A 16,506-nucleotide genomic window follows, 5' to 3' on the forward strand; every position below is an offset into this window, starting at 1 on the left:
TGACTAGCCTCATTAAGAGAGGAAAAGTAATATGCTAATATCGGCAACTAATAAGATATATTTAATGTTAGGTGTTGTAGCAACCGACGCACTGGCAGAGTATTGTAGTTAAGTTTCTGGTCATTAAGGCAACAGAAACGACGTTGTGGTGATGAAAAGTTTTATTAGAAAGAAACTCAGTTCGCACACGCCATCCCGATGCATGCGCGTCCGCCTTTGTGATGATGTTAAACGTTGTGATGATGTGGTGAAGGGTGAGAATTATTGGTACAGTATTCGTCCCAACTGACGAAGGATCCTTCCTGATGGGGTTGTAGTCGAAGTCTATTTACATCGTGAGATATGAAGACATGAAGAGGTGATGCTGGCCAGCGAGCTCCCTTAGCTTGCCTGGCCTGACGCGACTCATGAGATCACATATCTCATAGGCTTCATGCATGAGGGCCGCACATACTCGCCAGACCGCATGCCCATGGCCCGCGGGGTGGGGAGGACTTCTGATCCTCCGGGTCCACCGGCACAAGAATGAGAGGAACCTCCTTACGGTTCCTGAGTGCCGGAAGCCCTCCAAGAGTTGGACATCTTCGTAGATGTGAAAACCTGCTTTCGGTATTCCTCCAACTCTCGCTTACGCCCCTGAGAGGTTCGCCCTTGGGTTGAGGGACGTCTAGGCCACGGCAGGGCCCGACGCTCCTTTCTCCAAGGACGTCGACGAAGGAAGAGTGGACTCCTCCTCTTTCAGAATCTCGATCGGGTCTGCGAGGGGCACGCCCTCCATCCCTCCAAAGGTCTTGTCCTTCTTATCACCGATGTCTGCAAATGAAGCGTTTTAGCGTTAGAAAAACTCGGATAATCTCCTGGACGATCGTGATAAGACCGGTGCATATATTTGAGACTTCCTGGCAACTTGTCAAGAGTCTCGGGTGTAGTGACAAAAACAACGATAGTAGAAGTACTTAGATTTTTTTTTTTTTTTTATACTTTGACGGCCAAAAGCTTGTGAGTTGGCTTTTGTAGTTGGAGGAACACATGAAAAACTGAAGAACACTGAGGAACACAGCTTAAACTGTGTTCTCATAAACACCGAAGCATAACTAGAGGAGGAAATAGAAGATGGGGGGGAAGTGAAAGGTGATGATGATAATGATGATGACGATGACGACGACAATGGCGATGACGACGACGACAATGACTATGACACTAATGATGATGACGTTGATAAACCACACAAACTCACCTGTGAGGAACTGTCTGAGTTCGTTGACAGAGGCGTAGACGCGGAGGTCGGGACAGAGAGAGAGAAGAACCTCCTTCACCTGGGACTGGAGACCCATTAGGACAAGAGGCTGACCTCTCTTCTTGAACTCTTCCGCCAGCCCCTTCATGGTCTGCAGAAGAAGAAACAACGGCATCAGTTTCAGTAGGAAGATGAACCCCTCAGATAGATCAAGACTCCAATATGAACCCAGCGACCGATCAACCCAAAGCCAATTAGTTTCTTTTCAACTCCGTAAACATAATATGATCTCCAAATAAGTCTAGAGGCGACAATGTTTAGTCTCCTGATGACTCACAGAGGAAATAGTATACTAACATGAGAACAGTCATCCCACAATAAGACCACATAAAAGCATCATCCCTACGACATGTACCTGTCGATCTCACAATTTTTAACTAGTGCCACCCATCGATCATATTCTCAGGAAAGAACGATGTAGTGTTAGATGGCATTTCATATAGGTTATCGTGCATCGCACACACGACCGTTGGGACACCATGGTGCTCCTCGTGAATGCACACATCGGTCTGGTCTCCAATGACCCTCAAGACCCCTCTTCCGGGCGACTTCAACCTCGATTTAGGACAGGATTGAGTTCGAGACGTCATCACTCTCTTCGGGATTCGGTTCTTGGTTCCATTCGCTACAACATAACATCACTAAATGACAACACCATTTATCCTCAGGACTCAGCCACTGACTCACAGGCCACAATTCTTCCCCAGTCATGACTCGCAAGGTCTGTAGAGTCATTCCTGTGTGAGCATTGTATATTTCTAGTCATGGGTTCAAGTCTCGCACTTCACTCCGAGTCCCAGCAATGACTATTTGTTACTTACCCCCAACAGTCCCTAAAGCGCACAGGTCAAAGTGACGGCCTTAGCCACATCTAGTCGGCGCCTCCTGGCGTAGGCTCCTCACCCTCCCGGATAAAATGAATTACCTTTCCTCCCAGTGGTTCACAACCTTGGGTCCTCCGTGAACCACCCGAGTTTCAAAAGTGGGGTCCACAGACCAAAACCTAGAGGTAATTCATGAGCGCCCAATAATTCTTTTCAGTGTTTAAACGATTTCTAGGGTTCTAAAGAACAGTAATACATAAGTATGAGACATATGGGGAAATAAGTCGAGAACCGCTCCGGGCTAAGATAAGGTTTACAGGATTCAGAAAGGATATCTAGATCTGTCTATATACCTAGGGTTTCTTCCTCCTTATGATGGAGGTAGCAGTCACCCACTCCCACCCATTCCACTCCCATCCAAAGCCCTTATTTCCCTCTTGTCTTAGCTCCTCATGGAAGACTAAGATTCGAGTGTAAGATGAGGTGTGTTTCTCGAACTCAACGCACTCGATCATTCAGTTGGTACGCTTGGTTTCATTCTTCTCGTGCAGGGAGTCCCTCCAGAGGATCCTGTTTGTCCCTGACTTCATGGAGAATCCTGCTGGTCCCTGACCTTCGGGAGGATCCTGCCGGTCCCTGACCTTCTGGAAAATCCTGCTGTTCCCCGACCTTCTTGAGGATCCTGCTGGTCACTGACCTACTGGAGAATCCTGCTGGTCACTGATCTACTGGAGATTCCTGCTGGTCCCTGACCTTCGGGAGGATCCTGCCGGTCCCTGACCTTCTGGAAAATCCTGCTGTTCCCTGACCTTCGGGAGGATCCTGCCGGTCCCTGACCTTCTGGAAAATCCTGCTGTTCCCTGACCTTCTTGAGAATCCTGCTGGTCACTGACCTACTGGAGAATCCTGCTGGTCACTGACCTACTGGAGAATCCTGCTGGTCACTGACCTTCTGGAGAATCCTGCTGGTCCCTGACCTTCTGAAATTCCCTGATGGTTTCTGACCTTCTGGGAGATCTTGTTGGTCCCTGACCTTCTGGAGGATCCTACTGGTCCCTGACCTTGAGGATCCTGCTGGTCACTGGCCATCTGGAGAATCCTGCTGGTCCCTGACCTTCTGAAATTCCCTGCTGGTTTCTGACCTTCTGGGAGATCTTGTTGGTCCCTGACCTTATGGCGGATCTTACTGGAAAACCCTAATGGTACCCAACCCTGAACCCCAGGATTCCCTGGAGGAAGAAGAGAACCCTAGGAGTACCTTGGCTGTGGTGTAGTCTGCGGCACTGATCCTGGCGAAGTCGACAACGACAGGAAGAACACCTCCACCCTGACGCACTCCAGCGTTACGGATCTCCTTCTGCAAGTATGGGCAGCTCGGGAAGAATGCCCCGCTCGAAGGACGAACCAGGACGTGGGCGCTTGCGCTGTCGTGGCCAATCTGCAGAAGACAAAGTGAATAAGCTTCAAGAACTTTGTTTACCTATGCGATCTCCAGTTCGTTGAACACGCAAGAGCAACTGTGCTCACGGTAGTTCGGTAGAATTCTTTGACAGTGACTGGAGTCGCGCCAGCAAGGACTAGTCCAGGGTAAAAATAAGCTTTCAAGCTCTCATTTCGAGTATATGTCACCCTCGAAGGCCAGGACCCCTCGATCTTGGCCAACGAGGACCACGTACCTCAGCAGGGACCTGGGAGACCTGGACCTCCGGCTTGGCGGAGGAGAAGAGGACCATGGCAAGGTTGACTCCCACGCCCAGAAGGATGCCCCACTCGAGTCCCCAGAGGAGGCAGGTGACGAAGGTCGTCACCAGAGGCACCAGGTCCGACTTCCGGGTCCTCCAGAGTGGTTTCAGGATCTCGTAGTCGACCATGCTCGACACGGCGCAGACGAGGACGGCCGCTAGTGTCGTCTTCGGGATGAAGCTGCCATAAAAGGATATGGACCTATTAGCGACATCTTTACATATACATATGCATATACATATACGTATACATATACGTATACTTATACATATACATACATATGTGCATGTACATATACATATACAAATACTTATACGTATACATATACATACACATATGCATATACATATTCATATGCATATACATATATATGTGCATGTACATATACATATATACATATACATGTAGACATACACACACACATACATACATACATACATACATAAATACATACATACATACATGAAATTAAACGGCATCTGCTGAAAATAAAATCAAACTATATCCTACAGAGGAGGCTGCTTTCCTCTCCCCCGATCAACATGGAAACACCAATCAAAGAGAGCCAAAAATAACTCACTGCAGTTTCATCCATTAATTTACTATCAGTTTGCTACGAGACTAGATTAGTTTATTAAAGGTCGGACTTCGCTCGAAGATTCCCGAGAAGGGCTTACCTGAAGGCGGGGGTGAGGAAGGCCAGAGCGAGGAGGACAATCGTCCCGGTCACGATGCCTGCAGCCGGGGTTCGAATTCCGCTTGAGGAGTTCACGGCGGCTCTGCCCATGGCCCCTGCCGTCGGCATGGACCTGCGAAGGAAGAGGTGGAGGAAATGAACGTGACGAAAAGGCCCTATCAGGTTGTTTTTTTTTTTTTTTTTTTTTTTTTTTTTTTTTTTTTTTTTTTTTTTTTTTGTGACTTCGGGGCTCACTGACGACGAAGACCTACCTGAAGAAGGCGCCGATGATGTTGGCCAGCCCGAGAGCGACGATCTCCTGCGTGGCATCGACGGTGTTGCCCTTGGCGAAGGCGGTGACGATGGCGATGTTGTAGAGGATGGCAATGAAGGGAATCATGACAACGCCGATGCCTACGTCAGACAGGATCTCCCCGAAGGAAAGCGTCCTGTTGCCCACCGTCGTCGACAGCGGGGGCACCTGAGCCGGAGGAACACCAGGGATCACGTACCCTGAAGGAGGAAGGTTCTCGCTCAGTTTGACGCCTCCAGAAGCAAGTGGAAGGTCAGAGGTGTCCGAGTTTGAGATTCTGATCCTTCCGTTCCAGTTCCCTTGAAATGTTACCCTTAGGAACCTAACCTAACCTAACCTACTTTAACCTAACTTAATCTAATCTAACCTAACCTAACCTAATTTAAACTAACCTAACCTAACTTAATCAAACCTAACTTAACCTAACCTAACCTACTTTAACCTAACCTAACCTAACTTAACCTAACCTAACCTAACTTAACCTAACCTAATCTAACTTAACCTAACTTAATCTAACCTAACCTAACCTTACTTAACCTAACCTAACCTAGCTCTCCTAACAGTCCCCCCTCAAAAAAAAAAAAAAAGACTAACAACCCCCGTCGTCCGGCAGAAGTCTTAGAGGCTCACCTGTTAGTGTGAAGGGCTGTCCATCCCCCCTGAGGGCGTAAGCGAGTCCAGCGCAGAGAAGGACGACGATGGCGTTCCGGCTGAGGGAGAGGAAGAAGACGACCTTGGCCACCGCGCGCTGCCAGGGCGTCTTCGGGCCCTCCCCCGCCCCGAGGCAGCTCCACTTCAGCGTTCGGATCTCCTGCAGAAGGAGGAACCGGGCCGTCAGTTGTGCTCCGCCCGGAGCAGTTTCTATGTTTGTGAAATTTGGTGAAATGGGGAGGGGAGGGAGAGGGAGAAGGAGAAGGGGGAAGTAGTGGAATGGGGATAGGGAGGGAGGAGAGGTAGAGAAGGTGAGGGGGAGGGGAATGTGAAGGAGAAGGGTGAGAGCGAGGGAAAAGGGGAAGGGTGATAGGGAGGAATAATGGAAAGGGGAGGGGAAAGGAAGGGAGGGGGAACGAGAAAAGAAAAGTTAGTTTGGAGAAGGGAGAGGTGAAGGGGAAAGAAGGGAGGAAGGGGAAAAGGGAGAGAGGGAAGGAGAAGGAGGAAGGGGAAGGGGAGAGAGTGGGGAAGAAGTAGAGGGAGGCGGAGAAAGATATGGGAGGGGGATGGGAAAGGGGAGAAGGGGGAGAGGGGAAAGGGAATGGGGAGCTTCGAATGAATTGAATCACCTGCCGGTGACGAGAATGAAACAGAGAGTGAAGGTGAAAGTGTCTGCCCCAGATCTTGCCCTCCACATTGCACCGTTAGAGAAGGGTGGAGAAGTGTGTGTGTGTGTTTGTGATTTACCATGGCCTTGGATCACGTGTTGGACTCGTGATCGACAGTTTTTAACCCTACCGGAAGAGAGCTCATATATGACCGATCTATGGGTAATGCTCTGACCTTACACGCACACACACACACCTAACTCCCCGCCCACGAGAGTTGGAGTAACGACTCGCAGCATAGCAATACTGTGTGTGTGTGTGTGTGTGCGTGTTTCTCTGTGTATGTGTGGGTGTGTTTTAGATGGGTTGCACACCAACTTACCTTAAACCACGACCCGATTGAACATATCAAATTGCACAGACGCAAATAAATTCTACGTATCCGACAAAGAACTCGGGTACGGCTGAAGACCCTCCCTGACTAGAGTCTATCTGGAGTCACAGCTTCCCACTTTCTCAAAGAAGAACTTGTATCGGTTAGAAAACGAGAAGAGGCATCACGACGCCTTACAAAGGTCAGGCTTACCTTGAGTGCCATGATGAAGATGATGCAAGCGATCCCAAGGATGAGGTCCTGCCAGCGCGTGAGGGCGACGTTACGTCCCACTTGTACCCAGGTGTCAAGCACGCCGCCCGTCTGGAGTTTGAGTCCCAGAAGGCCCTTGAGCTGCGCCGACCCGATGGTCAGCGCCGCGGCTGAAGTAAAGCCGCTGAGGACCGGTTTTGAGATGAAGGTGATGAGGAACCCTGCGATAGGAGGGACAAGCGTAATGGGTACCACTTCTTCGGCGTAAAAAAAAAAAAAATTGTGGAAAGGAATGGCTCTCTTGTGGGGAGGAAAACCCTCCTGAAGAAGGGCAGGACCTTCTCATGAGAGGGGAGGACACGTGAAGGATAAAGAACCCTGAAGGAGGCAAAGAACCTTCTTGTCGGAGAAAAGAACTCTACTGCAAGAAGGAAGAAGAGGTAGTCAATGGAGAGATTGTTAGCTCCATCGTGAAGGAGGTGGAGGAAGAGGTAGGAGATGGAGGAAGATGTTCACTACCAGGTGACACACACACACACACACACACACACACACACACACACACACACACACACACACACACACACACACACACACACACACACACACACACACACAGTACATGAATTTCAATCTATGTATGACAACTGAAAAAGAAGGAGATATAGCCCAAGTTGGAACTACATGTAAATTTGTAGCCAGGTATGATCATCGAAAAAACGAGACAAGACCCGGCTAACGTTTCTTCTTTTCTATATACCTTCATTAGGTAAATATGATTATGTAAACACACACACACTCACACACACACACACACACACACACACACACACACACACACACACACACACACACACACACACACACACACACATCTATGCATACAAGAGGATGAGAGTCTCCAAGTCACTCCTCGACACTCCTCCTCCAGTTCGCTCGACTCACCGAAGTTGGCAAAACCCGCCATGAGTTCGACGATGCCGGAGACGAAGCAAAGGAGGACGGCATAGTCGGTGCCCCCGTGAGCCGCGTACTGCTGCGTCATGATGGCCAAGATGGCCGTCGGTCCGAGGGTCAGTTCGGGAGTTTTCCCCAGAAGCGTGTAGACGAAGCACCCGACGAAGGACGAGTAGAGTCCGTACTGCAGAAGGAGACGTCGACGAAGATGCGCAGTCAAGGACGAAGGAGCCAGGGATTGAGGACGCGTAGGTGCCACAGTGCCATGGTGTAGGTGCCATACGGTGCCATATCACATGACGTCATCAGTGCCATGAGATGTGCCAAGGGAAGAAAGAGGAAAAGAAAAGAAAACGATTATCTTAATGATCCTGTTAAATATTTTTTCACTCTCTGAAACTCTCTTCCCTCGTGAGTCTTCTCCTCCCGATCATCACCTGAATTCTCAAAATGAAAATTTCGTGAAGACACTTCTTCCCGTATAGCAACTTGGATCTTTCTTCAACAGTGTTGCCAGATTGATGATCCGTAATACTCAGATTTTCATAGAATATCAGAATTTTCTTTATTTCATATTTTTTCTTCATATTTAAATGTTCTTCTCGACAAGATTATTATTCCAAATCACAATTGAGCTTTATTCTGTCTTCCGGTTTTCATTCATTTGGGAGGAGTCCCCTACAGTGTATATTCTATAAAAAAAAAAAAAAAAACTACCTCAGCTATTTCACTGTCAAAGTTGACCCATGACCTTAATTCTGGCTGCCGCCGGGCGATTTTATTCAGGTCAAGGATATGACCAACAGCGAAAAGAGGACTAGAGACTGGACAGTCTCGGGGGGGGAGAGACTTACGGTGGGCGGAAGACCTGCGACGAGACTGTGGGCAAGACCTTGAGGAACTATCATGAGACCCATCGTGAAACCAGCCACCAGATCTCCGAGCAGGTGGGCCGCGCTGTACTTCGGCAGCCAATCCAGGATGGGAAGACGCTTGTTCAGGGTCTTCCTGGTGCACACCTTCTGCGCCTTCTTCTGTAGTGAGAGAAGAATGTTAAATAATGCGTCCGAAGGGAAGAATTTATTTTAGTTATTTATTTTCTATAAAAAGTTTCGGCACATTGCCTGGAGAGAAGACAGACCTGTAATTATTTCTATTATTATAATTATTATTATTATTATTATTACAATTATTATTATTACTATTATTATCATTATTATTATTATTATTATTATTATTATTATTATTACAATTATTATTATTATTATTATTATCATTATTACAATTATTATTATTATTACAAATACTATTATTATCATTATTATTATTATATTATCATTATATTATTATTATTATTATTATTATTATTATTATAATTACTATTATTACTATTATTATAATCATCTATTATCATTATTAATTATAATTTTTATTATTATTACAATTATCATTATTATTATTAATATTATTAAAAATATTATTATTACAATTATTATTATTATATTAGTATTATTATTATTACCATTATAATTTTGTTATTATTATTATTATTATTATTATTATTATTTTATTATTATTACAATTATTATTGTTATTACAATTATCATTATTATTATTATTATTATTATTATTATCATTATTGTTATCATTATTATTATTATTATTATTATTAACTATTATTATTAACTATTATTATTACTATTATCATTATTGTTATCATCATCCATATTATTGTCACTATCGGTACTATTATTGTTGTCCTATGTATTTATTTATTGATTTAATTTTTTTTACTTATCTATTCATTTATTTATTTATCTATTCATCTATTTATCATTTGTTTATTTATTCATCTATTTATAATTTATTTATTCATCTACTTATCTATATACTTATTTACATATTAATTTATTAATTTATTTATCTATTTATTTTCTTTTTTCGCTATCTCAACAAAAATAATGGATCCTTTACCACCTATATCTCATCACAGATAACTCACACAACATATATCCTATTCCATGACAGATAACCAACAAAATCAATGTCACACTACTGAAGATGAGAAGCAGCTCCACATTCTATTGTCTTACTTTGGTGACGTTCTTGAAAGCCTCCACGATGGAGCGGCGTCTGAGGGGGCTGCCGCCGACTCCTCCGCCATCATTTCCCTTACCCTCGACGTCCACATCCTTCCTACGACCGGAGCCACAGCAGTTGTCGCCGTCGGGATATTTCCCGTCATCTAGAAAGGGTGGAGAAGCGTGATTCTTGGTCCCTTTTTTTCACATAAGTGTATTCATGCATTTTGTATTTCATTCGTGTCTTGCGAAATGTGACAACACTACCCACGCTCGGGCAGGACATTCCAATGTCCAGAGAGCCCTTACTACCCAAAAACTCATGACTAATTTCTTTACCAAAGGTGGACTATTGCAATATTCAGTGTCGAGGATCGATATATTTGGGCGATGCTATCTGTGTGTGTATTCTGACCACTCAGACTCCTCAATAAAGAGGCCAAGAAGTCTTTGGAGTACAAATGTACAAATTATTGTACGTCAGACTTCGATCACCCTAGTCCATTTCCTTAGCATGCAGTTTAACATGGAAACACAAATCCTAGGTTTCTAGTTTATATAAAAACAAACAAGTAAGAGTGGGAGAGAACGTGGGGTTTCTAAGTTTGGAAGATCAAAACAGAAGAAGAGTGTAAGAAATCTAAATTAGGAAAGTAGAATAAAAGCGAGCGAAAAAGAGAGTGTGAAAGTTCTAGATTTGGAAGAAACATTAGCTTGTTGTCTGTGTGGCATTATTTGCGTCTGTATATAGACTACCAACAAGCAGAAGAGTAAAAGGATCTGTCGCCGGTTGTCAGCTGTCATGCAGAAAATGGAGAGAAGATAAATTAAGCTTATCGATGTCACAAACCAGATACGGGGATCGAGTGTCAACCCCTCAGGGTTGCACCTCAAGCTAAAGATGAAAGTATTGGTAGGTTCTGAAGTAAGGCAATAGGGAGATGGTTGCCTCCGACGCCTATTAGTGTGCATCTATCGTTAATCCATCTCAAAGAAAATTCAAAACTAATTGAATCTGCCAAGAAGTTAAACACTAAAGCCAATAGGCTCAACAGAACCGGAGTAAAAATAGTAAATATTTAGTTGTTTTCCTAAGCTAATATCTCCTGCACTACGGGTTGAGTGAATAAAATCACCCGCCGACTCCCAGAACAGACGGGAAAGTACCATCAGACAGGGAAGGATCGTCTGGAGAAAGGGGAAAGGACTACCTGGAACGGAAGGAGTCAGGGTCTCCTGTTCCAGCAGAAACCTTCACTGGAAGCTTCCGTCCAGTAAACACTCATTTACCAGTCCTCCTCCTCCTCCTCCTCCTCCTCCTCCTCCTCCACTTACTCCTCTTCTTTCATCTCTTCCACCTCATCATTATCATCCTCATGCTCCTCCACTTCCTCCTCCTCCTCCTCCCCTGCACCCTTTGGTGTTGCCCCCCAAAGGCCCCTAACCCAACCTTCCCCCCACGCCCATCTGTTGTGTATAGGGGACTGTAAATTTTTTTTGTTATTGTTGCTGTTGCTGTTGTTGTTAATGTTTTTGGTGTTGTTGATCCTATTGTTGTTGTTTTTGTTAATGTTGTTGTTGTTAATGTTGTTGTTGTTACTGCTATTGTTGTTTTTGATGTTGATCCTCCTGTTGTTTTTGTTGTTGTTTTTGTTGTCGTTGTTGTTGTTGTCCTTATACCAAAGCTAGACCCACACACAAAATCTGAACCCTTTCACTGCCAAGCGAGTGGCACAGAAAGAAACACCATAGCCTGGCACCAACTAGGCTAAGGTGCCGCGAAAGGGTGGTGAGGTCCCCACGGAGACGAATGAAATAGCCCGGCGCCAGCCAGGGTCACAGAAAAAATACCAACCGGTATGCCAGGGTGGGGCTGTTCATCTTGGAATACGGCCAACCCAAAGGACACACCTACCAAGGCTAAGGAAGAAAAAAAAGGTTCCCAGGTTACGTAATATTTCTAACCAAACTGGTTCCCCGGTCCGTGGTCCTATAAAACCTTAACCCAGAGTACTGTTGTTTCGTAAGGAACCCCTTGTGTACTTTGAGACTATATTGTCATCTTTCTTAATATTGACCTTTATGAATCTTTCTTTTGCTTTCAGGGTCAATCAAAGGTGTTGTATATTGTTGTAGGAGTGTTAGATGTCAACTTTGTATTATCATCATTATCATTACTATCATTACCGTTACCGTAATTGAAAATACCTGAAATGTTGTCAATAAGTATTTACTGTATACGACTCCCTTACCATTTGTAGTCTATGATTCGTCTTCAATCCCTTCTTTAGACATTTTACCCACTATATACAGTTTCACTATTTCTTATCTACTCTATCATACGCCCTTTCTAGATCCACGAAACACGCATGTTATCGCCTTCCATTCCCATATGTTTTTTCAGTGAGGTTTCTTGCAGTAACTATGCGATCTACACTTTTTTTACGAAAAGTGCATCATTGCTCTCCTGTCATCTATTTCTTTCATTATCCTTTGCATCGTGAGTAATTGGCACTCACACGCTGGCCCCTGCTTTCCCATGAACCCCGGTGAAATGCATCTCACGCTCAGCGTGAGATCTTCACTCCAGCAGGTGGCATCAATCGAGACCCACGCACTCTCACTCACGTGATACGTGAGACGCAGGTAGTCTCAAAAGGATGACCTGGCTGGCACGGCGTGGCACGGTGCCTTTCTTGGCACGGAGACGGGACGTTACCGACACGTCTAAGGGAAAACTCCCATCAGGAGGAAGGGAAAGCCACACTGACCCACTCCCCCTCAAAGGAATCCCTACAAGAGACCCAGACTCCGAAGGGAGTTCTCAATCCGTTGTCCCGAAGTTGGGACAGGAAACTGACGGGCTGCTACTGTCCTATCAAAGAGGAAGACTCATCTGACGAAGGAGGCGGAATCTTCAGAAGAACAAGTGAGTACCCTGAGGTACAGCAATAAACCACAGGGAATCCTTCTCATCGCCCACTCCCCACCCGGAAGGACACCGAGGCCTCCCTAAGACAGATTTCAGGGAGCTCCAACGTCCTCCAAAGGACGGTGGATACTGTCCCATACCCCTGTCCCTGGGGAGTTCCTCCCCGTGGGATAACGATCTGTGGCCTGCCCCGAGAGCAGAAGAATAAGGTCTTGCTGAACGGGACCCAAGTCTCCTTTCACCTGAGGGACAGCAATATATGGGATGATGATTCTAGGGGTGACCCTGGGAGTAGGTGAACAATAGTTTCTGAGTCATCTTTAAGCAGAGGTTCGAGTCTATATCTCCAAGAAGACCATTGTCTAACGTTCTGTCTCTAAATTTAGTTAAAGTAGGTCACACTTTACACTGGGCAACCCTCAACCCCTTCACTTCTGTGGGGAACTACACTTTAGAGTCCAAGGTACGTCCCCCTCTGCATGTCTGAGTAGAAACTCAAAATGCTTTAGTGTAAGGATAATATGTGCAAGTGGTAAGAAGGAGTTGGACTAACTTCTTTGTGTGTGTGTGTGTGTGTGTGTGCATGTGTGTGTGTTTTCAGTATAAGGCATCAAGCAAGCTTGTCGAGGAATAAACATATGTAGTGCTTACGTATGAAGCCTTATCATCAGCACCCATTTTTGCGTCCATCCCCGGTGATTTGAACTCAAATCACTCGCACGTGCGCGAAGTGAACCCGCTTCCCCTGAGGTACAAGGAGCTCCTGCCCCTGAGGGTACAATGGATAAGCAGACTCCTTCAGGTATACCCTCCTCAGAGCGAAAAGTCTTCTTCCTTCTGGGGGGGTGGGTATGAGCATCTCCCAAAGGGCGGTTAGTGATCAGGAAGGGCTTCCACTTCGAGAGAAATACCCCCGTTGAAAGAAATCGCCATGAACTCCTCTCTTTTGGAGGAGGACCAAAACCCAACCCCCCCGATCCCCTTACTCCGTCTCACAAACACTTACATTGCCCTCCCTTCTTCGGATCCGGCATCTGCAGACAAGACGGGAGTCCCAAGCCGCCACGGCCCTCCTCTCCGAACTGGAGAGTTGCACTTTGCGGGGGCCGGCTCGGCGGGGACCCCCCAGGTGTAGTCTCCTCGTGGTAGTATACCATGGTGACAGGGGGAAGGTGGGGGGCGACTGTCTCCTGCTGCCGATGCTCTGGCACCAGACAGGTGTACCTGCGTGTGGTCTGACCTGACGGTGGCACTGAAGGCGAAGACGTCGAAGGATCGGGCGGAATCTCCGTCCTTCCGGTGAGGGCGCGGGATACTGACTGGCACGTTAGTGAAGAGGGCCCTAGCACTATGGGTCGGTCTGGTCGGTTACGTATACGGCAGAGGGGGTATAGGGGAGGGTGAAGATGATGACGTCAGGCTTGTGGACGCGACGCAGGTTGCTGAAGTGCGCATGAGTGAGGGACGGAGATGAGGTCTTGCAGATCCTTATGATTATAGATCCTCTGGTATGCAATAAATCTAGCACGGGAGGCATAAGTGTATGATCATGAGGCCCATGTGTCTGCTCACCGTGAAAAATGGATTACATCAGTTCCGGGGAGGCTTAAGAGGAGAGAAGTTTCAGGAACTTGAGGACCTCGTGGTTGCTGTGCGTCCAAGAATGCTTCGAAGTGTTTGCATTCCGAAGTTCTTCCGCATGTAGTCGAAGTCGCAGAAACTACGGACCATTAGATGGTCGGGTAACTGGTGTTAGTGTACAGCACGAGCCTCGTGATTGTCTACCAAAGTACACCAAAAACGTTAGAACGTGTCTCTCCCCACCTTTCTCTCTCTCTCTCTCTCTTTCTTTCTTTCTTTCTCTCCCTCTCTCTCTGAACGAAAAGTGAAGGAACATCGGGTGCGTTTATTTCATTTTTTATTTATTTATTTATCTATTTATATATTTATTTTTGTACATGAGAGGACCTTCTAAACTCCCATAAGGCGACGATTTTAAAAGTTACGGAAATAACGACATCGTAACAACCCAATCACTATTATTTCACTGCAGTTCGATACTGGAGGAATGGGTGATCTTGAATTCGACTTCTGAAGGTCAGACAAGGTCAACGACCTCTGTCTAGAATGATATTTCATCTAAGGTCGTTACGAATATATAACCTTAAATTTTCTTTTTCGTATTCACTTCAAGTCAAAATATTAAATTTTCACTGTTGATGAAGAAATTTTAAAAAATCAAGTAAAGATAATTTCTTTGTTTTGTGTTTGAGTTGAAAGGACAATTTTTGAGAAAGGTGTACAAATACATAATGATGAAAATGATAATGACAACGATAATTATCAAAATAGTAATAATGATAAAAAAATAATAACAACCATGATGATAATAATAATAATAATAATAATAATAGTAATTATAAAAATTATAACAATGATAATAATGATAAAAATAATAGTAATAATGATAATAATAATAATTAATAATATCAATAATGTCATCGATGGCGTTAACCTTGTCCCAATTTCCCTTGGCAATACAATAAAACCACACGAAGACAGTCCCTCACATTTCTGAAAGGTCTATTACCCAACCATGGCACTGTAATGAGTAAACGGATGTCGAATTGGCAACCACGGTCTGCATGCATGATCACACCAAGGAGGTACTTCTTGTGTAACGACCCCCACCCCTTTTTTGGGGGCAAAGGGGGGAGAAGTTTGTCTTGCAAACGTCCCACATTCCCCCACGTGTTGGACAACCCCCCTCCCCTCCCCTCACCAAACGGGGGAAGGGGGGGGGAAAGGGGGGAGAAAGGGGTCGGGTCTCCACCACTGTACTTAGGTAACAAGAATCCTCCCCTTCTCCCCTCCACTCCCCTCCCCGTTTTCCCCTCCATTCCCCTCCTCCTCCTCCTCTCTCTTCTCTCCCCTCCCCTCTCTTCTCCTCTCCCCTCCCCTCCATTCCCCACCTCCCCTCTCTTCTCTTCTCCCCTCCCCTCCATTCCTCACCTACCCTCTCTTCTCCTCTCCTCCCACCTACTCTCCTCTCCTCTCCTCTCTCCTCCTCCTCTCCTCTCTTCTCCACTCCTCTCCTCCCCTCTCCTCTCTCCTCTCCTCCCCTCCCTTCTCCTTTACTCTCCTCTCCTTCTCCACTCCTTTAGTATCTAGTATTGACTGCATAAGTTAAACGTAGTCATTATCGTAAGGACTTGAGTGACACCCCTACGGAGCAGAGGCATGCAGCACTATCTCATACCTGGAGACTAACCTCCATGACCAAACCTTCTTCGACTCCATCTCTTCTATCTCCAAAGAGAGAAGCGCTGGTTATTGTCCAAGAAACACCAGATGCTCTCTTTCTCTTCTCCCCTCTCCTCTCCTCTCCTCTCCTCTCTTCTCCCCAGTCTCCTACCTCCCCTCCCCCTCTCCTCCTCTCCCCATCCCTTCTTCCCCATCCTGTCCCTCTCCTTACCCCCCTCCTTATCTCTTCCCCTTCTCTCCCCCCCATCCTCCTCCTCTTCACCTTTGATCTTCAACTCTCTTGGTCTTCTTCTCTTATGAAACCACCTGTATTCCACCTGAACACCTCCTCCTCCTCCTCCTCTTCCTCCTCCTCTTCTTCCTATTCCTCCTCCTCTTTTTCTTCTTTCACCTCCTCTTTGACCCCTTTTCCTTCTCCTTAACATCTGCTTTTCTTCTCTTTTCCCTCTCCTCCTCCTCCTCCTCCGCCTCCTTCTCCTCCTCTTCCTCACCTTCTCCTCCTCCTCGATTCCTCCTCTAAATCCTCTTCCTTCTTCTTTTTTCTCAATCCCCCATTTCTTCGTCCCCATCTTTC

The 16,506-nt window shown here is 45.9% G+C and overlaps 1 protein-coding gene across 1 annotated transcript in view; it reads right to left on the reverse strand.

The window, feature by feature from the left end:
- Positions 1 to 667: 667 nt before the first annotated feature.
- The window catches only part of LOC143017710 (sodium-independent sulfate anion transporter-like), a 20,316-nt gene continuing 4,477 nt past the window's right edge, over positions 668 to 16,506 (reverse strand). Inside the window, exons 2-15 of the mRNA XM_076172473.1 lie at positions 13,675 to 14,028; positions 12,674 to 12,910; positions 9,749 to 9,900; positions 8,510 to 8,689; positions 7,644 to 7,839; positions 6,699 to 6,919; positions 5,484 to 5,664; positions 4,813 to 5,053; positions 4,542 to 4,673; positions 3,798 to 4,044; positions 3,380 to 3,559; positions 1,238 to 1,388; positions 982 to 1,047; positions 668 to 813 (exon numbers count right to left, since the gene is read on the reverse strand). Of these exons, the coding sequence (XP_076028588.1) occupies positions 668 to 813; positions 982 to 1,047; positions 1,238 to 1,388; positions 3,380 to 3,559; positions 3,798 to 4,044; positions 4,542 to 4,673; positions 4,813 to 5,053; positions 5,484 to 5,664; positions 6,699 to 6,919; positions 7,644 to 7,839; positions 8,510 to 8,689; positions 9,749 to 9,900; positions 12,674 to 12,910; positions 13,675 to 14,028 (2,684 nt within the window). The remainder of the gene's footprint in view (positions 814 to 981; positions 1,048 to 1,237; positions 1,389 to 3,379; positions 3,560 to 3,797; positions 4,045 to 4,541; positions 4,674 to 4,812; positions 5,054 to 5,483; positions 5,665 to 6,698; positions 6,920 to 7,643; positions 7,840 to 8,509; positions 8,690 to 9,748; positions 9,901 to 12,673; positions 12,911 to 13,674; positions 14,029 to 16,506) is intronic.

The sequence above is a fragment of the Oratosquilla oratoria genome, chromosome 3 (assembly GCF_046742065.1).
Source record: "Oratosquilla oratoria isolate Oo_2021 chromosome 3, ASM4674206v1, whole genome shotgun sequence".
NCBI lineage: Eukaryota > Metazoa > Arthropoda > Malacostraca > Stomatopoda > Squillidae > Oratosquilla > Oratosquilla oratoria.